Source organism: Salminus brasiliensis, chromosome 18 (genome assembly GCF_030463535.1).
Source record: "Salminus brasiliensis chromosome 18, fSalBra1.hap2, whole genome shotgun sequence".
Lineage (NCBI taxonomy): Eukaryota > Metazoa > Chordata > Actinopteri > Characiformes > Bryconidae > Salminus > Salminus brasiliensis.
The window spans coordinates 5,524,606-5,551,548 of record NC_132895.1 but is presented as its reverse complement, the minus strand read 5'-3'; the positions used below and the strand labels follow the sequence as shown (position 1 = coordinate 5,551,548).

The 26,943-nt window shown below is 43.1% G+C and overlaps 1 protein-coding gene across 1 annotated transcript; it reads left to right on the top strand.

The window, feature by feature from the left end:
• The first annotated feature begins 1,080 nt into the window (after nucleotides 1–1,080).
• Nucleotides 1,081–26,073, top strand: ell2 (elongation factor for RNA polymerase II 2). Its single transcript, XM_072662276.1, has 12 exons — nucleotides 1,081–1,233; nucleotides 10,489–10,536; nucleotides 11,461–11,582; nucleotides 11,859–12,022; nucleotides 16,912–17,171; nucleotides 21,038–21,162; nucleotides 21,265–21,331; nucleotides 22,093–22,699; nucleotides 23,716–23,776; nucleotides 24,005–24,176; nucleotides 24,516–24,560; nucleotides 24,730–26,073. The coding sequence occupies exons 1-12, from the start codon at nucleotides 1,105–1,107 to the stop codon at nucleotides 24,844–24,846; spliced, it is 1,917 nt and encodes a 638-aa protein (XP_072518377.1). The 5' UTR covers nucleotides 1,081–1,104; the 3' UTR covers nucleotides 24,847–26,073.
• Nucleotides 26,074–26,943: the final 870 nt, after the last annotated feature.

Genomic DNA, 26,943 nt, shown 5'->3' with positions numbered 1-26,943 from the left:
CTCTATTTTAACTGTTGGGGGCGGGGACACCGTCAAACCGAGAGGAAGAACCAATCAGCTGAGGGGTGGGACAACACCGTTAAACCGAGAGGAAGAACCAATCAGAACCTTTATTTTAACTGTTGGGGGGCGGGGACACCGTCAAACCGAGAGGAAGAACCAATCAGAAACTCTATTTCAGCTGGGGGGTGGGACAACACCGTCAAACCGAGAGGAAGAACCAATCAGAAACTCTATTTTAACTGTTGGGGGCGGGGACACCGTCAAACCGAGAGGAAGAACCAATCAGCTGAGGGGTGGGACAACACCGTTAAACCGAGAGGAAGAACCAATCAGAACCTTTATTTTAACTGTTGGGGGGCGGGGACACCGTCAAACCGAGAGGAAGAACCAATCAGAAACTCTATTTCAGCTGGGGGGTGGGACAACACCGTCAAACCGAGAGGAAGAACCAATCAGAAACTCTATTTTAACTGTTGGGGGGCGGGGACACCGTCAAACCGAGAGGAAGAACCAATCAGAACCTTTAATTCAGCTAGGGGCGGGGTCGACATGTAAATACAAGGAGTACAGGCATTTATTTGCACTTCTATTATTATTCCTATTTTTTTTTTATTATTATTATTATTATTATTATAATTAGTGAGATTTACTGATCAAACACTGATCCAAACCCCGAATTCACTGTAACACGCAAAAACAACGAGCAATAGAATAATAATAAGACGAAGAAAAAGAATAATATTATAATTATTATACGTATCATTACGACCACAATAATAAGATTATTAATAATAATAATTATAATATGCAATTATATGTCCAGCAATGTGTCATTAGTAGCTGGCTCTACATGTTTTATTTAGTTGGGCTCTGAGTAGCCTTTGATACTTCAGCTGAAGTAAATAAACTTTTTTTTTTTTTTAAAGATTTTTATAATATATGATATTAAATATAATTTTAAAGTTACAGTAATGGAGAGAGAGAGAAAACAGGAGGAGAAAACTAACTAACTAGCTACCCAACTCCTCCCTCCGTGGCGCTGAGGCAGGGCTTCTCTATAGGCGCCTCCGACAGAGGGACTATGGTGGCTGGCTGGTAAAGATGGCCGCTCTCTCCGAGGATGGGAGGTATGGACTAAATTGTGGCCGGAATGCCGACAGGATCACCGTTTTGCATGTGAAACTGACCGAGACAGCCATACGAGCTCTAGAGAGCTACCAAAACTGTAAGGTAAGTGGAAAGAAAGTCCTAAATAAGTAAGTTTGAGCCATTAAAGACGCTCAGAGAGGAGACAGCAGTGCCACGCACTAAAAAGCGCAGTCCTAAAGGCAAATACTGCGGATTATAAGTAAGAAATACGACAGAGGAACATATTAGAAGGTGTAAAATCAAGTCTAGACTGTTGTCATTTTGGAAACCTTTGAAAAGGATTGAGGAAACCGTGGATGAGGGGTTGGGAAGCTGCTAGCTGTTAAGTCAACACTGAATTGCCAGCTCTGCAATCCTAATATTAGCGAGCTGTGTCTCTCCTATTGGGTTCATTTATTGGCGAGCTGCAGGATTTGTGAGCCGTCGTTTTTCTTTTTTTAGATAATAAGATGACTAATAAATAATACAGATTTGATGGGGTAGAGAAACAACTTTTGTTAAGTAGTAGTTCTGACTAGTTTGCCCAGCAAACCACCATTAGCTCGCTATCTCTGCCCAGTCAGCCAGCCAGCAAGCCAGCCAGCAAGCAAGCCAGCCAGCGTTGAGCCACATACTAGCTAGGTAGCTGCTGAATATCTGAATATCTGGTTAATATAGCTTCGATAAACACGTTAAATGTTATTTATTGATATTATATAAATGTGAAAAGTGTGCTGTGTTGTTTAAAAGTCAGGTAACAGTCGAAGTTGGGAGATATTAGAGGTTTGTGGCAAATCCAGGTCCAGAAAGTCAAAATCCGCTCCAGGATTTTGGGCCGACTGCCTGGACGGCGCTGCGCAGCAGCGCCGTCCAGGCAGTCGGCCCAAAATCCTGGAGCGGATTTTGACTTTCTGGACCTGGATTTGCTGCTATTGTCAAATCTTCGTGTGTTTAGCCAAAAATATCAGCCAGGTTATTGATTTAACTCTATTTTCGTGTATTTTCGATGGTTTACACACACCCAGAGCAACGTTTTTAATCATAAAGACTAAAATTGGTCTCCAACTGCACTTAATTTTCCAACTTTTGCTGATTTGCCAGGTATCCTAGCTAGCTAACTCTAGCTATAGCTACGTTCCTGAATATAACTCATTTTAAAGCACAACCCGACCCACCTTAATACTTTCAAGCCTTTTTTTTTTTTGTCCTAACCGTGGACAAAAATGTTAATGTTGAGTTGCTTATTTATTTTATTCTACTCTATTTTTTAAACAGTGTGAACCGAGCTGGCTGTCCTGTTGGTAGCTAGCTAGCTGGCTATGTCTAGCTGGCATGTCTTTGTATATCTACGTGTCAGAAATAAGCACTTTTAGTAGCTTGCCAGCTAAAATAATAACATAATAGCCAATAAACTAAATCTTTTTTTAGTTCACACTTAAAGTGATGTGTGTTAAAGGCTTTAAAGAAGGCCGAAGTTGGTGGTAAGGGTGAAAAGGAGGTAGCTAGCTTGATAGCTAGCTGGCTAACCAACGTTAGCTGGCTGGCTATAGCAATAGCTATTTAGATAAGTAGTATTTTTAGGCCATTTAAAAGTCATACACGTTATTTTATGCATATAAATGACTTGAGTGATGCTTGATGAGGAAATTTGCACGTAAGAAAAGCTGTCCCAGTCTGTGGGTAGGGGTGGTTAAGCTGGTTAGCTCACTGGCTAGCTAGCTAGCTAGCTGGCTGGCTGGCTAACAGGTCTTGATCTGGGCAGCTTTAACGCTTTAACAAATTTTACCCCAATCCCTTCTCGCTATTTCTGTCCCCTCAATGGAGAACGCAATGCCTGGACGTAAGCTTAACAGGGGGAGAAATTAGGTGGCCTCAATGAAGAGTTGCATTGTCTGAATTGTCTGAGAAGTGCTTACGAGGCAGTGTTTGGCTTAAAGCTACAGCAGGCCCAGCCTGAATCCGCACTGGACTTCAGCTAGAGGATGGCACTGGAGCCTGAAACAGCCAGGCCCTTGATTTCTAGACATTGACCAGTCCGGTGAACTCTGATCTCTGATCTCGGCACAGTCTAGGGTTGCAGTGGTCTACCGGGGTTTTTTTTTAAGGTGTGAGCATTGATTTGTTGTGATACCGTGTAGGTCCGAACCCTGAAATGAAGATATTTATAACCGGGGTGTTTATTTGACCCCCTGACCTTTTGGTATGTCTGGGGTTTAATGCTCACTATAGGTTGTTTTTTAGTAAGTTAAACATGAAGCATAAAGTTATTAAGATAAGATGAGAGTCCTTTATTAGTCCCGCAGTGGGGAAATTCCCAGTGTAACAGCAGAAAGGGGTAGCAAGACACTCAGTTACAAAAATTTGGATACATAATTTACACTATATACATAATATAAATAAGAATTAAGAATTAAAAGAGCAATAACAATATTTATTTACAGCAAAAGACTCTTAATTGCACATGGGGGGGGTATATTGCACATGGGGGGGGGGGTGGTATATTGCACATAGTATTCCCTGAAAATGAACATGTGTGTGTAGTTAAGTGTGTGTGTGTGTGTGTGTGTGTGTGTGTGTGTGTGTGTGTGTGTGTGTGGTCCGCTGGGAGCAGTGTTGGTTGTGCAGTCTGACGGCAGCAGGAAGGAAGGACCTGCGATACCCCTCCTTCACACACTTTGGGTGAAGCAGCCGGTCGCTAAAGGAGCTGCCCAGTGCTGCCAGAGTCTCATGCATGGGGTGGGAGCTGTTCTCCAGCATGGATGCCAGCTTGGCTGTGGAGTTGCCTTTTATATTTTTATTCGAGGCACTTTAAAATCTTTAAGGGCTCAAAAACTGGGGCACGGGGCTCCAAAGAGGCAATACTGGTTGGTTTTTTTTTTGTGATTAACAGAGAAAATAATTTGCAGATTATAATCGAATAGTAGCTGGATCTGAAATTATTTAAAAGCCTTTTTATTTTCAAAACTGGATCATTTTAACTATGCTACTATAAACATCTATTACACAGACATCATGGCGTTTTTCTTAATGATGGTCTTTAGGGATCTGTCATTGAATTTAGTACACATGGTCCGATAAATGCTGTGTTCTTCGATTAAAAGGGAAATAAGGGCTGAGGCTGAAAATCTCGTTCCAGCCTTCCACCCGCAAATGCGCTAGTCGTGATAATGTGGTGCAGTGTGCAGTGCAGTACAGCGTAAGAGTCGCGGTCACATTATGTGCCTCTAATTAGGTTTTCCAGTTTTAAGATAATCAAAATGTGCCGGATGATCTCAACATTATGTGCGCGCTTCATGACTAACGGACCAATAGAAATGCTCCAAAAAAATATTTTTATATTGACTTCCGCTGAAAGTTACGAATTTCTTGTTTTCCGTTTTGGAGCTACAGTTTCTCCTCGGCCTGTTACAGGTGAAAGTTGAGGCAGAAATATAGTTTTGCTGTACTTTTTCGACGTTTTCGTGATACCCTGGCACGCACAAAATGCAGTAATGGTGCCAGGTTTTAAAACCTGCTGCCTGAACCTCTTAGTACAGTGGGTTTTTTTCAGACTGGGCTACGCTACAGCCGGTTAAACTGGAGTAATCCTGCTCTGTGTAATGAGACCTGCAGCCGGTCAGTGCTCTTTAAGCACTGACGATTTCCATGTGGCTCTCAGAACGACATATTTTGCATCACGATGATTACATTTATCGAGATAACAGTAAAATATTGTGCTGCCAACCTCAAGTCCCGAGTAGTAATGCGGGGAGTCTGGTTCTTTTTGGGAACTGTATGAGCATTTTGCTTTGGGTCGATTGGTTAATGTTTGTTCTCGCGAGGTTTTGTTAATTGGCAGTAGTTCACTCATACGTGTGTGTGTGTGTGTGTGTGTGTGTGTGTGTGTGTGTGTGTGTGTGTGTGTGTGTGTGTGTGTGTGTGTGTGTGTGTGTGTGTTGCAGCGAAGAACACGTTTTGCATTGCAAGTTAAGCAAATTTTATCTGTGAACTGTGACACTTTCAGATCTTTGATCAGTAGCACTACTAAATTGGTTGTGTTGACTTCTGAAGATCCGACCTGGACGACGTGCTACACCATATAAGATGCTGTATAAAAAAATTTAGCTAGCTTCCTCGCGGTTCGCTAGCTCTCCAGACTGTTCGAGCACTGGAAAACAGTCTTTGTTTTGTAAATAGGGAAATTGAACAAAGTGGCTCTGACTGAGAACTGCAACGCTATTCCAGCCAATGGGGAAGCTAATCATAAAGCTAATTCCTTGCCATGACGTTGTCCCCTCTAATGTTATGACGTGGTATTTGGTTACGACATTTGCGATAGGTTTTATATCTGCGAAGCTCTAACGATGAATTCTGGGGGCGGAGCTTCTGAAGGCGCACTAAAGGGAGGGGCTTGTTTGTTTTGCTGTTGAGGTCAAATATCAGCGTTCAGTCATTCTCCAGCTTCGGATACAGCGTCTTTAAGCACAAACCTGTACCACGTTTCTTTTTAGTGTAAATAAAGACCTGGTTGATCTGTTGGGGTTTTTTTTTGTTTTGTTTTTTTTACTCTTTAGTGTTTGATTTTATTGTTGTACGGTAGCTTTCTAGCTGCTGTTAGCTCCATAGCTAATTGCCTCACCTTTTTTTGGCTAATGTTGAGTTTGCAGGACTCCGATTTCACTAGATAGACATGTTGACTTGCGTTGAAATGGTACTGAAATGAAGGAGTTCCCAGCGCTCCCACAGTCTGCAAATGTCTGCTGTGACTTTGTCTTAAAGTGCAAGTAAAGTGCAAGTTTCTTCTTAAAAAAAATAACTAACCTCTTTAGTGCGCCACCTAGAGGTTAAAAATTCAGTTCTGCTGTGTCTGACTCCACCTTCTTTAGTGATAAGGAAATAAGGAGGATTTTTTTCCCCTCTGTTACGTAGTGATGGAGTGGTGTTACTGGTGTTTGGTGGTACTGTACCCTGATCACTATGCCCTGAATTTTATTTTATTTATTTATTTTTTTCCCGAAAGTGCTGAGAGGTGGACGATTCTCTGGTAACCTACCCTTTAAATCTAAAAAAAAACAAAAATGGCCAGGGTCCCTGGGTGGTCCACTGTGGTCCAGTGAACTAAGGCACTGTCACCATGATCAGAGGATCGCTGGTTTAAATCCCGGCCATGCTGCTAGCCATCGGCAGCCGAGAGCACAATTAAATTGGCCTTGCTAGACGGCGTTCCCTCACATCGCTTCGCCGCAGTGCTGGGCGTCGCTGGCACGTTGATAGCACACTGGCATGTGCTAGTCACCAGTGAAAGCAGACTGGGGCATCGCGTGCGATACGTCTGGTTTGGGCAATTGGCAGTCCAAATTGGGGAGAAACAATTACCAGAAAATCTGATAAAATATATAATTGCATCTACAGACTGCCACAAGCAATGACCATAAAAACTATGAATAAATTAGTTAAAGGCAAACTTTGGGCTTTAGAACGTGACTTAGTAGAGTTCATTTGCCTTGTCTGCTTCGGATGAGCGGGGGCTTGCCTGTCCGCACTGCTCTCAGCTTCTAAAAGCTGCCCCAGTTGAACAAGAACACTCGTCCTTCGTTTTGTTTGGTTCACTGTTGCTTACCTTTTACACACTCGCCGTGGTGAGTCAGGTTTAAACACTAAATATGACCCTGTTCCCAAAAGGTTAAACCTCTGCTGAAGTGCAGCTGGCTTGTTAAAGCCTCTCCTGCCTGTGATTGCTACATGAGTCCAGCAGATGCATGTTCTGCGGTTTAAAGTCGGCGGCAGAATGAGTCCAGATGAGTGCGTAGAGCTCCTGTTTTATGGTGTGGAAACAGTAGGTGTTGGATATAAATTGGCAGGCCTGCGTTTTGAGCTGGCTGAAAGCGTAGCTTGCTGTGAATGTGCGTTGGAATGTGTGCATTCCTCTTGCAAGGGAGATGTGGCACGTACTGCCTAGTAGCCTATGTTTAACTCGCGCCTGGCTCTCTATTTGGCAATATGATATTTAGGGACGCACGGTGATGATGGAATCATGGCGGCTTAAGGAAATGTAGATGCTGTAGGTTTGAGCTGAATATTTCTGTGAACATTTGATCATGTAGGAAACAGAGTTGGAGCATTTTAGACTTTTATTTATGTATTTTTGAGGAACGTTATTTTTTTTTTTTTACTGCAAGTCTGGATTTAGTCCTAGCTTCTACATCTGATGTCTTCTGTATTGACAGGAAAGGCCCTCTTAACCCTGTTTTAATCAGTGGTACACTTTCCAGATTGATCCGCATTTGCGTATTCGCAATATATGGACAAAAGTATTGGGACACCTGCTCATTAATGGCCTCTTCTGAAGTCAGACACATTTTTAAGAGTTTCTCCTGCTTTTGTCGGAGTAACTGTCTCTACTGTCCCGGGAAGAAGAAGAAGGTTTTCTGCTAGATTTTGGAGAAACACTGCTGCGACAACAGCCTCGCCCTCAAAAGTATTGAATAGAGCATCCTCCATCGTTCCAGAGAACACAGCCTTTCCCCAGCTCAATGCTGGGGGGCTTTATACCCCTCTAGCCCACACCTATTTGGCATGGTGTCAATGGGTTCATGTACACGTCTGCTCCAGAGGGTCCTATTCCATAGTCGGTGCTTCTGTACAGGGACTAGACAAGCTGTGTGTGCATTTGCACATCTGTGTCAGCAATGGCTGCAACTTGATGTCAAAGCTGAATGCATTCATTAGAAGGGGTGTCCACAAACATTTGGACCTGTGGTGTGGCATCCACTTGCAATTCGTCGCTGTCTTTGCAGAAGAAGAGCAAACCTTAGCTTTCAATGGAAGTCAGTGTGAAAAGATCGTGTTCCAGGTCATTTTGGAGCATTTCTATTGGCCAAAATTGGAGATGCAAGGTTATTATATATGCAAATCTCCAATGAGTTTTTGGATTTGTATGATCTATGGTTCTTTTTAATGTTTGTTGTTTTTTGTTCTATGACTAATGTTCTTGTGTGTTTACAGTGCTTCTCAGCACACTGTGTGTTTAGCCTGTTCTTTGACTGCTTCCTTCCAATGTAGAGCATTTGTTAATCATTATGAATCTCTGGCAATGTGGCAAGACAACCAAGACTGCAGGGGCGACCTTAGCGGATGAGTGCTGACTCAACCCCCCCCCCCAAAATTATACACAGGGTTGCATGACAGCACTGTAGGCCTCTAATGTGTTAAGATGTGAGAAAGGGAGAAGGATTTATTTCCAATATATGCTGGACTACCATAGCTTGTTAGAAAGCCAGGTTAAAGCTGAGGCTGTGTGTCCTTCTCAGACCTGCTCTGGCTTCCTTTGCTCTCTCACTCTCTCACTCTCTCACTCCTTCACTCACTCACTCACAACCTCTGTGGTCTTATGTGGCGATTTAGCAGTCATGAGAGAGCGGTCTGGACCTGGTTCTCCCTGCTGCTCTGTAATGTGATCATCGGCGGGTGGATGTGTGTGGAGTAGGAGTGTGTTTGGGGGTTGGGGAATGTGAAACTGATCTGGTTGTACAAGCCTCTGCAGAGAAAAAGGGCTCCATACTGTCATTTGAATATAAATGAAGACACTCGCTGGTGGCGTTTGTGTATAAGGGCGAATGAAAAGCAGGCAAGAGTTCCTGCACCGCTAGTCTGCAGGTCATTAATGGCTTCTCTCAGGTTCTGAGATGTTTTTTCCAGGGAATAGTTGGCGAACTGGAGATGTGAAAAGTCTCCAGAGTTTAGTAAGTGTTTAGGTTTTGACAGGTTGAAGCGTTTAAATGCTGTTCTGGTGTTCCAGTGCTCCAGTGCTGCAATCAGGTTAAAAATAGCCTCTGTTTATTTTGCTGCACGGTGATGGAAACTTCACGGTTCAATTTCGAGACTTTGCTCCGAGCTTCAGTCTTTGGTTAAAAGTCGTGTAGTGATTAAACTGTTGGGCTGTACGTGGCTGGTCATGAAGGCTCATAACCGGAGCTGTGTTTTTTTTGCATCTCTGCACCTGGTTAATCACAAATGCCTGTGGTTGTTTCCTCTAGGCTTATACACACACACAGCACAACTAGCCTATATGTGTGTCCTATATATGGATACCTGAAACCAGCTTCACACTCCATGACTTTCAGAGACGTCAGATCGGTGTAGTCTTCACGCTACTTCACGCTACACAACTTGTTGTCTTGTAATTGGGAAGCTTTTAGTGGTCATGGTTTGCACGCTACACGGCTGATCAGCGACACAGGGTCACGAATTACAAGATGGTTCACTGTGAGGAACCCGTGACGAGTCTGTCTGCTCCCCAAAACGCGTTTAGTCACCAAAACGCACACGAGAACCGATGCAGTGCTATGCATAAGATATGGCTGGTTGGTTTGGGGTTCTCCCCTCCCCCAAATAGATGTACCACCTGGCATTAACTTGTGTCCTGGATGATCCGACCATAAGCGTCCAGCACAGAGGCGCAGGTGTGAACGAGGATGCGTTGTAATCTGATCACTCGAACCACGTTCAAAGCTGGTCCGAGCTCCCGTTCACACCTGGCACCTGCCACATTAATAATTAATCCATCGAGATGACACCTAGTTGTGCTTGCGAACCATCTGTGCGGGCCTGCTGTTCTGATTGGATAAAGCCCCCTTCCTTTTACTCAGATTTAATGCATATTATTAGGAGTTTTTATACTATGACAGGAAATTCAGCAATATATTGCCTGAGAATTTAAGTGGGTACTTTCTATAAGCCAAAGTTGCAGTGTGAATGCTTGCTCTCCAATGGGCCCGTTTGGCTTTGGCTTTTAGGTTCTAGTGCAGATTGCTTGTTTGGAGGCCTACCAACATGCTAGGCCTCTCGCAATCACCCACATGTTTCCACCAGTGCTGGGAGGGGGATGGCTAGCATGTTGTTCCTCCAAGTGTTATGAACGCAGACAACCTATACTTTTCATACCGCTGCCAACATAACGTCATCAGACCGCTGAGCACGCTTGGAGGAGAACACTAACTGTCAGTTCAGTCATGTCGGCTGGCAGATGCCTGCGCTGGCCAGCATCCCACTAGTTGATGGGGAAAGGGGATGTAGGACCGTCCTGCCCACCCAAACGCCCACAGAGCGAGGGAGGCCTGTTGTGCTCACTGGGACAGGACTGATCCTGATTGTGCGCTCCTAATATTTAACGGCAAACGTTTTAGGCTGGTTTCCCAAATGAACTATGCAGAATTTTCAATGGAGACTCTTCATTAAAAGGAAATATAATCTAGGCTTAATCTCTTTCTGGGGAAATCCACCACCTTTCTTCCCAGCCGGCACATGCATGTCTGTTTTTATTGTTGTCTGACTTTTCGTTCATTATGTTTACTGTACCTCCTTTGTTTTTTCTTCCAGAATGTACTGTCCTCGCGGCCAACGATACATTTCCAAGGACTTCAAGGGGTAGGTAGACGACCAGCGCACCTCAGGCCTAGGAAAAACGGACAGTCCAGCTGCATGGGCTGTCCAAACTACGACCCAGTTTGTTTTCCAGGGCAGAAGTGTGGTCCTGGCAATGACTTGGGTGCTTTTGGCTGGAGAGTCTATTCTTAGGCCAGTCAGCTCTCACTGATCATCTGTAGAATGGCTGGTTAACCTCTGACCTTGCACACCATGTGAGAGTTCAGCTCTGCTGAGGCTATTAATACTGCCCTGTGGTTATGCAGCTAGGCTCCTGCCCACACGGCCTACACAGATCCGCTTGCACAGTGTTACCGTGTCGCAGTCTGACCATTATGATGGTTGATGTAACTGTATCGGGGACAAGGGATGACTATTTTAAGTCATTTTGTGGTTGAGTATGCAAACATTTATTTTTGAAAAGTGGACAGCCCAGCACGTGATGTGGACAAAAATATTGGGACACCTGCTTTGAAAAATAAGAAATACATTTTTTTTGACTGTACTGTACTGACAAGAACATTAGTGAGGTCAGGATGTTTGATGATGTCCACCATACCAGCATTCCAGAAAGCATAGTTTCACTGATCCACAGGGTTTATATACCTCTAGCCTCTGGTATTAGGTAGTACTTCTCTACAGGGCCCAGGCACAAGTGTGTGTGCATTTGTACATCTGCATCAGCAATGGGTGCTGGGTGCAGCTTATAGTAACTGAATGCGTTTGTTAGAAGGGGTGTCCACAAACATTTGGACATATAAATGTGTAAATATTCAGTTTGTTGCTTAGTCCTACCCATTACGATCAATTTATGATGTACACCTTATTTTTCCTCAATATTTCAGTGTTCACCTTGTCCTGCTTACAGTGTGTAGTTTTGGGAACCCTGTCGCTCAGATTTGTCCTGTACTGTTTGTGACCCTGCAGCGCATTAAGATTCCAAAGTCTGATGTCTCCGATGGATCTCACAACTTTGATTTTTACCTGTCTAATGTTGGCAAGGACAATCCTCAGGGAAGCTTTGAGTGCATCCAGCAGTATGTGTCCAGGTGAGATGTAATGAGTTACTTTTATGTGCATTACTTAACAATAAATGGTAGCTGATATAAATGGCTGTGTATCCTCGAAGTCTTATACATGGGTTACGATTCAGAATATCACAGTATATTATATAGTTTTTCATTAAATTTCAATCAAGTTTTAGAAAAAGTGAATAAAGTGAACAAATATATTGATACTCCATATATTGATTATTTTTACACCCCTTATAACTAATTTTGTAAGTATTCTGGATCTCAACCAATTTTTCTTTCCCCAAACTCTAGCTCTGGGGCCTCCCACTTGTCGTCTTTGGGGTCAGTCCAGGACAAAATCACAGTCTGTGCCACCAACGATTCCTACCAGGTGACCAGAGAACGGATGACCCAGGCCGAAGAGGATACGCGCAAGAGAGGCACCAAAGTCATTAAACCTGGAGGGCAGTTCAGAGGCAAGTGGCTCTTTTTGACCCTTTACCTGTAAAGTGCATGCATAACCACAGGCGAAAAACCAGTTGCCAGGTACTAATGATGTGGATTAGGGTCAAGGAAGGAATAATCGAGTAAAATAAGAGTTAATCCCTGTAATCAGGATTGGCTTAGCCTGACACTTTTGTCAGACGCATTGCCGCTGATGCTAACGTTACCAGTGATGCAGGCTGCGTAGAATTACGCACGTCTGGTGCACCTGCTTTTAAAGACGTTAACAGTGAAACTAACTTTGCATCCTACTTTTCTGTTTTCTTTTTTTGGTTTTCGTTTTCTCTGTGCTCACTGTTGCATCTACACTGCACAGCTTTCTTGCTAATACAAGCCTAAAGGTCTGAAACTGTGCATGTAGGGGTGCGTGACATTGGCATCATTTTCAGGATGCGTGGAGTACATGGTAACAAGTCCTAACGAAAAGTCTAAGAAAACACTGGTTAAGTCAAAATCTTCGTAAGAACTGTGGAAGTGTGTTAGAAATAAATTTCATTTTCACAACAGCTGGTGAAATGAAGCCCATTGATTTTTATTCACTGTTTTGTTGTGCTGCGCTAGATACAGTTCTATACTTGTTAATGGGAAGTAGTAGTTCTTCAGTGTTTTGGAGGTCCACAATGTTCTCAGAAAAGCAGATTGTTGTGTACAGCCCTGTGCAAAGGTTTTAGGAATTAAAAAGCTCCTTATCTGGGCAGTAAGTGTCTTTGCTTAGTAAAGCATTCATATTAATAAATATTGCATTATTAATTGATGATTAATAAAATTAACAACTTTTGGATTATTATATTTTGCCATTATGGGCTGGATTCCCAGACAAGGATTAAGCCAGGACTTCAGAGCATTCTGAATGGTAATTCTCCATTGAAAGTAAACTTTAGCCTAAGACTAGGCTTAATCCCTTTCTGGGAAACCAACCCATAGCGATGAAAGAGATCAATCATAAAATGTTCACCCAACATGTACAGTAATAGGCAAAGTTTGAAGGTCCTGTGACAATTAGAATGTGAAAAGCTGCTTATCTGTGCAGTAAGTGTTCATTTCCTCAGTAAAACACTGAAATTGTAATAAACACTAATAACATTCCTACAGAAAGTGGAGGTGGTTCTCCATCACTGTGTTCATCATTAGAACATCTCCAAAGTTCTCCTCATGGAGTCTAGTATTATTTAGAGTTCTCCTCAGATCAACACCTGGTTTGGTGGTAAATCAGGGCTTAATGATGGTAAATCAGGTGAGCTGCTGCTGCTGCTGCTGATGGAGTTGAACACATCCTCCACGCTGTGCTGGCTGGACTGGGGGGCGTCCAGGAGAAACCTGGAGGAACTGAGCTCTGTTCTTCAGACTAGCTCACCGACAAGATCTCACTACTTTCTTTTTTCAGAATGAGAAGCTCTTGTTTCTCCTTTTTACTGGATTTATGTTTCTGTTTCTGTTCTGATGGATCTGAAGTTTTTACAGTACAAACTCTTATTGCTGAGACATGCTTTAAATGAGGTGCCTAAGGTGATCTAGTGCCTAAAGCAACTGCACAGTGCTGTACATCATAAATACATGTATTCTGTTCCAGTTTAGATCACCTATGTCAACTTGATGTATACCAGTGTGACTCCCTTTGTACTAACAGCCTTTCCCACCACCATCGTGGATTGTTTGAGTGAGAGCTCCCTGGAGGGTGTTTTGTGTGAAACACAGAAGGCTAACCGCCCCCCCCAAACCCCCCCGGGGTAGGCCCAGCTCTTCTTGACACAGCAGGGTGCTGCACCGTAAACTAGAAAAGTCCGTTTCATTGCCTCTGTGAGTGTATGTGTGCTTTCTGAAGCTGCTGGGGGAGGAAATTGCATGAAGAAGCTGAGTGACGAAATGAGTGCAAAGAAGTGAAAGGACCGAGTCGGGGCATGTAGCAGCTGAGCCAGAGGCAACACTGTCAAACGTATCACTTGCTATACTTGTATTAATTAATTTACGATTGTGGTCAGAAGTTTACAAACACTTTTTATGGTTGTGAATGTCCTGGAAGTATTGAGGTTTCCGTGGTTTCTTTGAACCGTTCTTGTTCTGAAGCGTACAACAATATCTTAGGATAAACTAAACGAACAAAGAAATGGATAAATTAGGATTCTTCCTATTTGATAACCTACATAGATCATCTTCCTCTACGGTGGTAACTGTCGAGGGGTGGATCTAGTAGACAGAAGCTGGAAAAATGGGCAAGCATAAGGATCTGAGACCCTTTTAACAAGAACCAGATTTTGATGGCTAGGTGACTGGATTAGTCTTGTGGAGCATCCCTGCATGCAGTGATCAGTACCTAACCAAAGTGGTTTAAGAAAAGAACCACAGGTAAACCAGCGACCGGGTCCTAGCCACCTTAGGGTTATTGATTCAATGCATTGAAGTCCCACCTCACAACTTGCAGGACTTCTAGGATCTGCTGCCAACATGACACCTTCAGAGGTTTTGTGGATCCATGCTTCAAATGGTTAAATCGGTTTTGCAGCATAAAAGGGGGGAAGGGGAGGGGAAGGGGGGTTGACTCAATATTGGTGTTAATGTTATGGCTGATCAAGTACTTGTTCTCTTTTGGTTTGGAAAACCAAAACCCAAAAACAAAAGTGTTGACCATCATTCAGCAGATGTTCTTTAGGAGAAGATTCTTCCTTTTTATGAAGATTCTGACTTTCACCAGTGTTTTCTTCTGTGGGATTTGTTCAGTTTAGGAGGACAACGGGATCAGTCATTATAAGAGCCGAGCTGTGAACAATTCTGCTCTTCATAAACACATCAGGAATCTGATCTAGACCTTCTGTCAGGACTTTTCTCAAGGACTGATTCAAAAAGATTCTTGGGAATGTTGATGAAGGAGATTGACAAGCGAGGCCCGTTTTTTCCCCACAGGGTATTAAGATGGTTTCCAACCAAAACCACTTGAACAGGATTCCCATCCTCCTTAGGAGCTCTAAAGTTGTTAGTAGAAACTTCAGAGGAGGACTTGAAGGCAGCACAGCATCTCTGTGACCAGCTTTATAACTGGTTTCCATGTGTGTTCGGCTCAAATTTCAAGTGACGCAACATTGCCAGGAGTAATACAACAGCTTTTGTGGAAGCAGATCAGTCAGTTTCAGTCTCCTGAGACGTGATCAAAAACACGGCAGAGATTGATCTGATTGGGTAAACAAGAAGTTCATCTTAATTTAGGTTACAGAGTGTGTAATGTAAATGGTTTGGTAAACGTGTCAGGTATGCTAGAAATCAGAATATCCGGCCGTTTTTGAGTGGGACAGCCACCCAAGACCATATGTTGGCGCATAATGAACAGTCATGTTTTTAATTGAGCATGTGTCCTGCACTTCCTCACATCTTTATACCCCATGTCTTGGTTTCACATTAACCGCAGTTCATTGTTCCCATCTGACCAGTTATTCTGTTATTTCTTGTGCTGTCCGGTGTCCACCAGAGGAGGATGGGTTCCCCTTTTGAGTCTTGGTTCCTCTCAAGGTTTCTTTCTCTTGAACTGAGGTAGTTTTTCCCTTGCTGCTGCTGCCATTGGCTTGCTCAAAAGAAGCTCTGACCTATGGCAAGCAGTTTTAGCCTTAATTGACACCAGTGATGAAAACAATTTACTATTAAAACTCATTCAGGATCTCTGCAGTGCAAGTTTTACTAGTAGAAACTGTCATTCCTAGTGAACATGTCATAGTATATTTAAAATATCAGACCTACAGATCAATAAAGCCATTCTGACTAGTCATAGTACAAGTACAGTATATCCTTAGTATAATTTTGATTAGTTAAATGTTGGAGTTAAAACTCAGTTGCAGATGTATAATATAATTTTCTACCTCTAAAAATGGTCATTCCAGATATCTACACTGTAATTCTAATTCTACTAAACGTACCTGTAAATTAATTGGCTTGTAAAAATTGTTTGGATATTGACTATAGAAACCACACAACACATTCACTTACTGTTAACCAACAACAAATATCGGTCCAGAGTGTGTACCCTCTCTCACGCACACCCACAGAGAGGAAGTGATTAGACTGCAGTGTTTTAAAGGAGCTATGAGCTGGTTGGTCAGGGAGCACAATCAGACGAGATTATAAGATATTAAACACTAAAAAAGTCATTTTAAGAAAAGTCTCGGCTAAACTAAATCAGTCTGTCCAGAATGTCGGATTATAGAAACTGATCATTAAAATGAAGGGATTCTACTGATCTGATCAATCAGCAGCTCATCTGATCTAAACTGTGAGGCTGGATTATTTATACTAACACACAAATCTGATCGGTATCTGCTGATGCTCAGCATTCAGACTCTCTGATTCTATTGAGGGGTTAAAGAACTTGATCGAGACGTCTCTACTAAATACTAGTGGCGTAATGGATCACGTATAACCGAGCTTAAAGAAATACATGGAGCATCACGATGACACAATTTTTAATCCAATAAGAGAAAATGGTCGTCTTGGTATGTGCATTAACGCGACTCTCATCTGGCATGGCTGTATCTGTGATAGAGGGGCTAGAGATACAGAGGGACTGGGAGACGGAGGAAAAGTTGCTGTTCCTAATCTTTTAAAGAGCTTATTGAGAATGTTATGATCTCCTGAGGAAATGTTGTCGCATCTTGCGCACTCGCTCCCGTGCACACACCTGGCCCAGGGGACAGCTCGTCTTAATGATGCCGCGTCTCAACCCCCTCTGAGTCTTATTCACACCCTGTTAACATCAAAGGGAAGAAGTGTGGCGCTCTCAGCATCCCTAATTATGATTACCCTACTCCTCATGCAAAGCCGCTTCTGCTTTCCTGTAGACGCTGTTCTCAGCTGCTGCTCTGTTTGAACACCATTTATGCAGGTAAAACAGTCCAGGTCCGAAAGCCAGCTCCCTCTGCACCCGACCCCGTTCCGGAACGGAAGCGCTCCACCCCAATGAACCCAGCCAACACCATCCGTAAGTGCCTTACCAGCAACCCGGTGTCCCAGCGGCCATACCGGGACCGCATCGTCCACCTGCTGGCGCTGCGCTCCTACAAGAAGCTGGAGGTCTTGGCCAGGTTACAGCGAGACGGGATCAGCCAGAAGGACCGCAACTCGCTGGGAAGCACCTTACAGCAGGTACGCAAGCTGGCAGAGTCTAACTGAGAACCAAATTGCTGCTGGTTTCCGTTTTAGGTAGATGAGACTTATGATTAATTATGAATGAATCAACCAATATTTTATCCATGAATAGTTTCGTGAAGTTCTTACAATAAAAAGGTGCTAATTAAGAGAGCTTGATCCCTGTATTTGTTGAGTTGTGTATTATACCATTAAGTGTTGTGATCAGATGTGTTTTTTTTTTGTTGTTGTTTTTTTTTGTGCATGATTTATATTTAGGGGTATGTGGAAAATATCGGCATATTGAAGTATTGTGATTAGTGCTGGGCGATTATAACCTCAAATCAAATCACGACTATCTAAACATTTTATGTCCCTTACCTTGCTGGTCAAGTTGACCCAGTGTTGAAGTTCTTCATGTTGCTTCTACATCACAGACGGTAGCACTAGTAGTGTTGCAGTACTTAAGCACACAGTGGGAAAAGTACTAACAGAATTTAAGGGGAAAATGTAGACCTGCAGTGTCTAGAGGTTCTTAATGAAAGTTTTTATAAATTTTTTCATTAATCGTCCAGCTTGAATTGTGATATATTGCAATACCGTAGTGATTTTTAGAAATGCAGTATTAATTTTTGAATTAATAATTTGCGTACAAAGACTGCTAGATTGTGTTGTACTCCGTCTTAAGATCACACTGTTCTCGTTTTATAAAAAGTAAAACTTTAAGTCATATAATGTTTTTTATATATTATGAAATAGGACTGGGCAGTATGACTAAAACTGTGTCATTTATAAATTGTATTTAGGCAGTTTTCCAGTATATTTACATATTAGTTTATTTGTATTTATTTTTGCCAGTAAAATGTACTTTTTAAACTAGAATCTTGGCCTGACTCTTATAGGGACTTTTTTTACTACTAATGCACACATTTAACAACCCAAGTGTATATCGGATATTTTTTAATGTGCAAAACAGAACTAAATAATACACAGACAAACCATGGCATACTTTAAAGCATATCGGTTGAAAGTTTGAGCTGAACTTTAGAAGCTCAGTTTTACCTCAGAAAGCTTTAAATGTCTCAACATTACTGTGGCATGTTAAGGTGCTTGGCACCCCGTCTGCGTGTGGAGAGTGCGAGACTTTGGGAAGGAGCTACTTAAAGCTCTGTTTTTCTAATTTAACTGCGTCATTGTAGCTGAGGTGTCTCTCAGACGCTGCTGGTTGCCGACCTCTCCTAAAGATCTTCCAGGACTTATGACACCAGCCTCTCCTCCATAATCGCAGGTTTGCCAGTAGACGTTGGCGGGTCAGGCAGACGTGAAAACAACCCTGGGGTCCTTCAGGAGCATTTTTTTTTTTTGTGCGCTGGGCTACTGCCGCTAGCAGGACCAGGCTAAGCGTTTGAGCTGTTTGTGATGCTGTGAAGTTACACCGCGCTAAATTTGTCACTGGCCAGCACTACGATGATAATTTTGCAGGTTTACAGTATCAGTATATTTTTTTATATATATAAATATGGTGCCAAGTTCTTCTCCTATTTATTTTAATCCTGATTGTGTTCCAATTTACTCATTCAGTCTGAAATGGTTGGTCACTGTCCTTGTTCTTGCTGGGTTAAGAGCCTTAGATCGTTAAATGCTTCATATTAGAAGCATGTCTGGAAATCAAGCATCTGGAAATGTGTCGGCAGGCTGTCTGCAGATGCCGATGAATGTATGCAATCTCCATAACTGCAAAGATTATCTTTGAAATGGTTAATGCCATGGAAGATTGTGTGGGGAAATATTGAAGGAATATGAAAGTGGCAAGCGGAGATGAAAGGAGGCAGCAGGGGATTGAGGCAGCATAAGAGACATGAGGCGGAGATTTGCCGAGAGGGAGAAAACTCTCTGGTTGTGATGAGAGGGAGAGAGAGTGAACACCTTGTAGAAGGTGGAGTGTCGGGAGAGATGACTGAATCTCAAATAGACTCCGCTCTCCCTCTGGAGTTTGTGAAGCTATGAATACTCTCCAGCCGCATTAATGCAGGGTTTGGTGTTGATGCTTTTGCGCTCCGGTAAGGTAAGATCATGTGGTTGACAAGTCAATGCTGTGCACACAAAACAGCACAGAGGGAGAGAGGGAGCGCGGGCCAGAACAGAAGCACTGTACTGCCTGACAGACTGAGTGAGAGTGGACAGATAGTGACTGTTGGCATTTAGACCATCGTGACTGACCTTGCTTGGACGGGGCAAACTTCAGCTTTAACAGTAGATAGAGTGCCCACCATCCCCCTGTAGCTCAAAAAAAGAGGCTTACAGTCAGTGGGATGTTGCTCATGTTAAAATATCAGTACAGGGGAAGGATAAAGTATGGAACCGTTTAAATACGCTACTTTGACAAAAATATTGGGACACCTTCTCATTCATTTTCTTCAAAAATCAAGTTTAGAAGAGTTTATCCTGCTTTTGTTGGAGTAACTGTCTACTTCCCAGGAAGGACAGTCGGCAGTCAGCCTGCCTGCAGCTTTCTACTAGATTTTGGAGGAGCATTGCTGTGAGGATTGGATTGCAACATGCATTGAATTGCGACAAGAGCGTTAGTGAGATCAGAATGTTGGATGATCACTACCCCCCAACTCATCCTAAAAGTACTGGAGGGAGCATCATCCATCATTCTAGAGAACACCGTTTCACTGCACAGCTCAATGCTCAGGGGCTTTATACCCCTCTAGCCAGCTGAATGCCTTAATTAGAAGGGGTGTCCACAAACATGTAGTTGGACATGTGGTAAATGAGATTAGTTGTTTTGAGAAGTTCTCTCTTAATGTTTAAGTGGTTCTAGAGAATCAGGGGAACCCCCAGCATTTTCAGCTTCCTCCCCCTGGTTTCAGTGGAGAACTGTTAATGGTACCTTTTTTTTTTTTTTTTTTTTTTTTTGTGCTGCTTGCAAGCCATTTCTGAGGAAAGGCAAGGAGGCCAAAGGTCTCTCCCCTCTTGTTTAGAAGGACTGGGAGAGGAAGGAGAACTTGAAACTGTCCCTTTTCTGTGTTGGAAAGGGAGAAGATCCACGTCTATTTACTTTACTAGCTCTGAGCTTGTCCGTCTCCAGTGTGTGCCTGTGTGGGGGGAGTTAGCATTTCTCAATCTCACTAACTCTTGCCACACCAATTATTTAACTCTTTGCTTTCTGTACGCTGCGTCACGTTGGGAGGGTTGCTGTGCTCCAGAGTATATCAAGGGGTAAATTCGAATGACTTGGAGTAATTAAGACCTCCCTTTTCCTTATCTTATGCGTAACACATGGTGCCTAGATGAAGTACGGGTTAAAATAAAATATCAGTTTAGCATTTCTGCTTAACCTGTTAAAGGGGGGCTGATCTTGCTATGAAGTCTAAGAAATGACTTGGTTAGAAATCATGTTTTATGGGTGGATTATGGTAAATAAGCAATGGATTGGATGCTTGCTGACCTTGTTTTTATTTTATTATTATTATTTTTAATAGAAGACTTTAGCCATGTCTGCTGCTGTTAACGTTTTTCTTGCCATAGGACTGCAAGGACTCTAAAGTAGCTGGGCAGTAAAAACTAAATGTGCATTACTGACCATTTCTGAATCCGAATACTGTCCCAAGTTGTACTAACCGGCAGGCGGCCCAGCATTGCACTACTTCAACACTGAAAGCCTTAAGAGCCCTATCAGGATAATCAGCTTTTGTTATGTTACTCTTTCCTATCCAGCACCATGTTACAAAGTCTAGGAAAAACAAGCATGGCTTATCTGTATTGTGTAGTAATCAAATTCTAATGAGGTGTGCTACAGGGCAGCAGTCAGAAAAGGGTCAGCACAAATTGTAATATGGTTTCAATCCCGGCCTATTCTCTCTCCCTATTATCTTCAGGTTGCCAATCTTAACCCGAAGGATAACTCCTACTCACTCAAGGAGTTCATCTACCGTGAGGTCCAGAGGGACTGGCCAGGATACTCTGAGGAAGAGCGGATTCAGCTGGACAGGACCCTGGCTCGGTAAGCAGTCAGCACACTTAAAATGGCAGCGACTGCACTGGATTGATGAGGTAATGATAGTTTTTGGCTGAAGTTCTTGATGATCTTTTGTGTCTCTTGCAGTAAACTGGGCCTGCCTGCAGATTCACTCTCATCCAGCAGTTCTCCCAAAGAACCAACATCGCCACAGGTATTAAAGCTCATTATTGCAAATTAAGGAGTTACACACGCCATAGAGATAAGGTCCTTTAGGCTGTAGCAGCAAACAGACTTATTATATGCTTTAATTAATCTGGTGAACATTAGCAAATTACTATTGATCCTGTGTGTGTTTAGTTTATATATACACACTCTCACACACACTGATCAGCCTTAAAATTGGTAGCTCTGATGCTCGACGTGAAAAACATCAATTATCTTCATCCACGGTGGCATCCGTCAATGGTTGGGATATTGACGAACGCTGTTGTCACTGAATGCAATCGAATCCTCACAGCGAGGCTCCAAAATCTGTTAGAAAGCATTCCTTATGCAGTAGGGACAGTTATATCAGCAAAAGCAGGATGATCTCTTTTTATCACCCTTGATTTCATAGAACACAGTGAATGAACATGTGTCCCAATACTTATGTCCATGTATAAAAGCCAGGGAGGGCTTTCTACTACATTTTTGAGGAGCATTGCTATGTGGATTTGATTGCATTCAGTGACGAGCGCATTCGTGCGGTCTGGGTCCACTGCTCCATAGCTCAATGCTGACGCCTGACGTTAGGCATGATGCCAATAGGTTGATGTTTATCTGCTAGAGAGTCCTATTCTTTTGGCAATACTTCTCTACAGGGACTAGACAAGCTGTGTGTGCATTTTAAGCTTTCATTAGACTGAGTGTCCATAAACATTTGGACACAGTATATTTAACGTGTCCCCCCCCCCCCCCCCCCCCTTTGTGTAGAAGCGCCAGCCTGAAGGTGACTTCATTGACCCTCTGATGCCGAAGAAGCCACGTATCTCCCACCTCAGTAATAGAGGCGCTCCAAGCGCCTCAGAACGTCGCCCTACAGAAGCTGAGGAGAAGCGACCTGCGCCACCGGTCACTGCAGCCTGCCCAGGGGCCTCCTCCCAGCCACCTGTCTCTCACCCCCCTTCAGGCTCTAACTCTAACTCCCCGAGCACGCCTGAGGGCCGCGGGACGCAAGACCTGCCCCTGGACCAGAGTTCCACGTGTGGGGAAGAAGCCGAACGCTATGCCCCGCGAACCCTCACGCCGAGCCCGCCCAGTCAACCCACCCTCACCACCTCCTCTTCCTCAGTCTCCAGCTCCACTGTTCTCCCCACTTCTGCCATGTCCCCAGCAGCCAGCAGTAGCAAAAAGCCCAAAAAGAAGTCCAAGAAGCACAAAGAGAAGGACCGGGAGAGGGAAAAGGGCAGAGGGCGACACAGAGAGGACCAGGTGAGGGAGGAGGAGAGGTCCAGGAAGAGACCTCGCGCTGAGGCAGAGGAGAGGTGTGCACCAGCCACCATGCACAGCCCTGCTTCAGACACAGAACCACGTGGTGAAGGTGGGTGTTGTAATGTTCTGTAGTCTCAAAAGTCTGAACCCTTCAGATAATTCCTAGAAAATTCTAGTTTTTATTAGACAATCTGACTAGTAAACATAAAATTTTAATTTTATTTATTTATTTTGGTGGGTTTTGTTTTTTTCCATATTATTTAAGAATAATTTTATATAATTACTCCAATCATATGAGTTTAAACAAACTCATCAGATATGGTACACTTGGCATTAAAGGGTTCAAAGCAAGTGAGTGTTCTCTGTGAATCAGACGTTTCCAGAGAAAGGAATGTATCTGTTTTCCTAACCGTGTTATGTGGGTCACCAACGTCATCAGACATCACACCCTTGATGACTACCTGCATATGTTAGGACGTTCCAAGGAACATCTGCACTGGGTAGTTTAGGTGCTACCATGAACAAAGGACTATTGTGTGTGTGTGTGTGTGTGTCTATATATATATACACACATACACACACACACACACACACACACACAATATATATATATATATATATATATATATATATATATATATATATATATATATATATATATATATATATTAGTATGTGTATGTATATGTGTGTCTATCTATAGATAGATAGATAGATATATGCACACTATAAGGACAAACATTTTGTGACACTTTATTCATTGCTTTTTTTTGAATTCAAGCATATTTAAGAGTTTCTCCTGCTTTTGTTGGAGTGACTGTCTCTACTGTAGTAGACTCTCAACTGCTAGATTTAGGAGCATTTGCTGTCAGGTTTTGAGTGCACTCACTGACGAGCATTAGTGAGGTCAGGGTGTTGGATGATCAGCACCACAATTATCTGCTCCAGAGAGCCCTATTCTATTTGGCTGTACTTTTCTACAGCGACTAGAAAAGGTGTGTGCGCATTTGCACATCTGTGTCAGCGGTGTTGGCTGAATGCATTCATGTCCACAAATATAAGGTCTGTGTGTGTCTGTATAAACCTGTCCAGCTGCCTCATTTGTCATAACTTTGCTCTCTCCAGACAGAACAAGAAAATCTGACTTCACTGACCTTCCCACGCCGGTGATCCCTGATTACTTGGCGTGAGTTAACCTTCTGTGGCTGATATGGTTCTTAGCTAGTCAGAGTTTGTACTCCGTAGATTGTTTTGTTCTAGACCAAAGTACTCCCCGTACCACCCTGTTCAGTCCCTTTTTATCTGTACAGCCTCTTCCTTCCAACCTCGACAGACATGCAGTAATGTTATTTTATTCATGTGATTCTACACTGCACAGCCGTTCAAGTCTGTGTGTGCTTTTTATCCTCAACAGGAAGTATACTGCGGTGGTGTCCATGGACCAGAGGCAGCGCTACAAGGACGACTTCAACGCCGAGTACGATGAGTATCGTGTCCTTCATGCTCGTGTGGAGAGCATAACACGGCGCTTCACCCAGCTAGACACTCAGTGCAGGCGCCTCCTGCCTGGAACCAAAGAGTACCAGGTCAGAGCTCAGTCTCACTCTGAACTAAAGCCCTAAAAGCTCTGTAACGGAGCCTTATTTGCTTCATGTATAATACAAAATCCTAGGTAGCTGTGTGTGAGAATGAAAGGGAGTAACCGCCAAGTCCTTGCTCGCTAAACTGGGTCACTATTGAATTCTTTTGAATTCTTGGCTTATTTTCTTCCTGTATTTTCAGCTTTTTAGAGCTTAAGACTGAACACTTTACAACAATGTGTGGAACAGTTCACGGAAATCCGAATTTCAGATGGCCTAGTTAGCAAATAAAATCTTTCCTGTGTGATTAAAAGCTTCAAATGACTTTTTTTCCCCCCTGTGTAGGAGGTGCATGAAGAGGTGCTGCAAGAATACAAGAAAGTGAAACAAGTGAGTTTTTAAACATCCTAAACACATCACTCTGATCTGACATCACCTGATATCGAATGAAGCCATTTACACACATTCATATACTAACAGACTCTGGTCATCTATTGGACGGTTAATTGAACGCAGTTGTAATTGGATTGTACGTTCCTTTGTGTTTATCCACCTGCAGCACAATCCAAACTACCACGAGGAGAAGCAACGCTGTGAATATCTGCACAACAAGCTGGCCCACATCAAGAGGCTCATTGCTGACTTTGACCAGCGGAGGGCGCAGTCCTGGCTTTAGGTGGTGGGGCTGAAAAAAGAAAAACAAAACCCTGCAGCCAATCAAAGCTCTCCAAAGCCTCAAGAAAGACCACCACAGCCGGAGGGAGCGAGGGGATCAAACAACCTGTTTTTTTTTTTTGTTTTTTTTTAACACTTCCCCCTTTCTGTCCTCCTTCTCCACCCCAACTCCCCCCCCCCCCCCCCCCAACATCCCCCCTGACCTTCACCCATTCCCCTACTTCCTTTTACTGTGTTTTACAAGTCCACGTTTCATTAACACCCCCCCCCCCCCCCTTCCCTCCGTTCCTTTTTCTGAAGCGTTGTTCCTCCTGACCACTGCCTCTGCTGTTTAAGAGAAGGGAGCCACTCTTCTCGCAAACTGATGTCATGCATGTCCAGAGGACATCTTATGCTTAAGCCTTTTTTTGTTTTGTTTTGTTTTGATTTATTTTGAAGGACTATTAAAAAAAGGACAAAAAAAACAGAAGAGAATTAAAACATTTTTCAAAGCAAAGAAAATATTCTATCTATACCTACCTGTATTTAAAAGAGGAAAAAAGGAAGATCTATTTATTTTGAAAGGAAGGAGGAGCCGTACGGGAGTACGATTATTATGAGTCCACAGATGATTATGATGGCGACGATGATTATAAGGTTTAGATTCTTTTTTTCTGGATGCAATGCAATACCGGGGGCCTTACAATACAGTATGTATTTGACTTCCTGAAGCCTTTTGCACAGGGGCGGCTGAGCCAGTGCACGTTTAAAAAGACCGGGGATAAGGGGGATTGGGTTGGGTTGGGGTGCGGGAAGTGTGCGGATCCAGGAGCCATGAGCTTCCCTTCCTGCCGGGACCCTGCTTTCAGCAGTATTCTTGCTCACCGTGCAAATGGTGCCTTAATGTGTTAGTTTACACACACACAGCGATATGGAGTCCGAAAGGCTCCCAGGGGCCCGGGGCAGCGGGGAGAAACGACTATGACCTAGTGACAGGTCACACACGCACACAAACACAGACCTGCATAGACACGTCTGTGGAAGGTGTGTGTGCTTTTGTGCATGTGCATGCACACACATTTGAGCGAGAGAGCGAGTGCGCGCGAGAGATATAGATATATAGAGGGATCGTAAGTGTTTATTTTTGAGCTGGGTGTGTGTGTGAGAGAGCGTAAGAGTGGTCAGGCAGAGATGCAAGAGTGTGTGAGTCCTGTTTAATTTTTTTTTTTTCTTGGGTGTGTGAGAGAGATCTAGGGGGAGGGTTGTGGGTGGGTTTTGGGGCGGGGGGATGTGAATAGACATAAATACGGAAAAAAAAATAGAAAACGAAAACCAAAAAAAGCTGCTATAGTCTTTGAACAGCCAGAGCACTCAGGATCAACCTGGCTAGTGTTACATGTTCTTAATTTTTGAGAGAGTGGAAGGACTGTGGACGGCTAGAGTGCTTTTTTTTTCTTTCCACAGCACCGTAAAAACAAGGTACTGTTTATAAAAAAAAAATAGTAATGAACCGAGACCGACCTGTTATGATTTCAGATGTCCTTCTTGATTATGATTATTTTTATTCCATGAGTTTCAAAGCAGAGTTATTTATGACTTTAGGAATAGCAATATATGTTGTTGGTTTTTTTTTTTTTTTTTTTTGGTTTTTTTTTGTTTCTAAATTAAGGAAAAAGGAAATTTGCTGATTTACTTTTCATAGAAACACATGGATGGAAACCGACGGATGGAAGTGATCAAATATACACCAGTCTTTTTATTTTCATGGTATCCGTAGTGAAGCGATGCTTAAAGTTTAAGGGAAACATTATGTTTACAAAACCTGTGTTAGAATGTTTGCCAAAAGGAAATCGCATATTGTTTGGATGATTTGGAATAAACTACATAGACGATGGGTTTAGCTTCTTTCTGTCAGACATTAATACACAAGTATTACTCTCCCTATAGACCGTGGCTGTGGCCCAAATGGTTCCCCGCTCCCTCGTTAGTATTGCGCCATAGAGGTGCAACTAGTTAATTAACGTAGTAGCGTCACAGAAACGCATCTGAGTTCGGACTTTACCCCAGTATCATGGGTCCGTACCGGTTGCGTGAACAAACAAGAGTGACTGATCCGTGT

Coding starts and splice junctions, on each gene's coding strand:
- ell2 (XM_072662276.1), top strand. CDS start 1,105: ATGGCCGCTCTCTCCGAGGATGGGAGGTATGGACTAAATTGTGGCCGG. Junction 11,583..11,858: donor ATCCAGCAGTATGTGTCCAG/GTGAGATGTAAT, acceptor CCCAAACTCTAG/CTCTGGGGCCTCCCACTTGT. Junction 24,177..24,515: donor CTGGAACCAAAGAGTACCAG/GTCAGAGCTCAG, acceptor CCCCCTGTGTAG/GAGGTGCATGAAGAGGTGCT.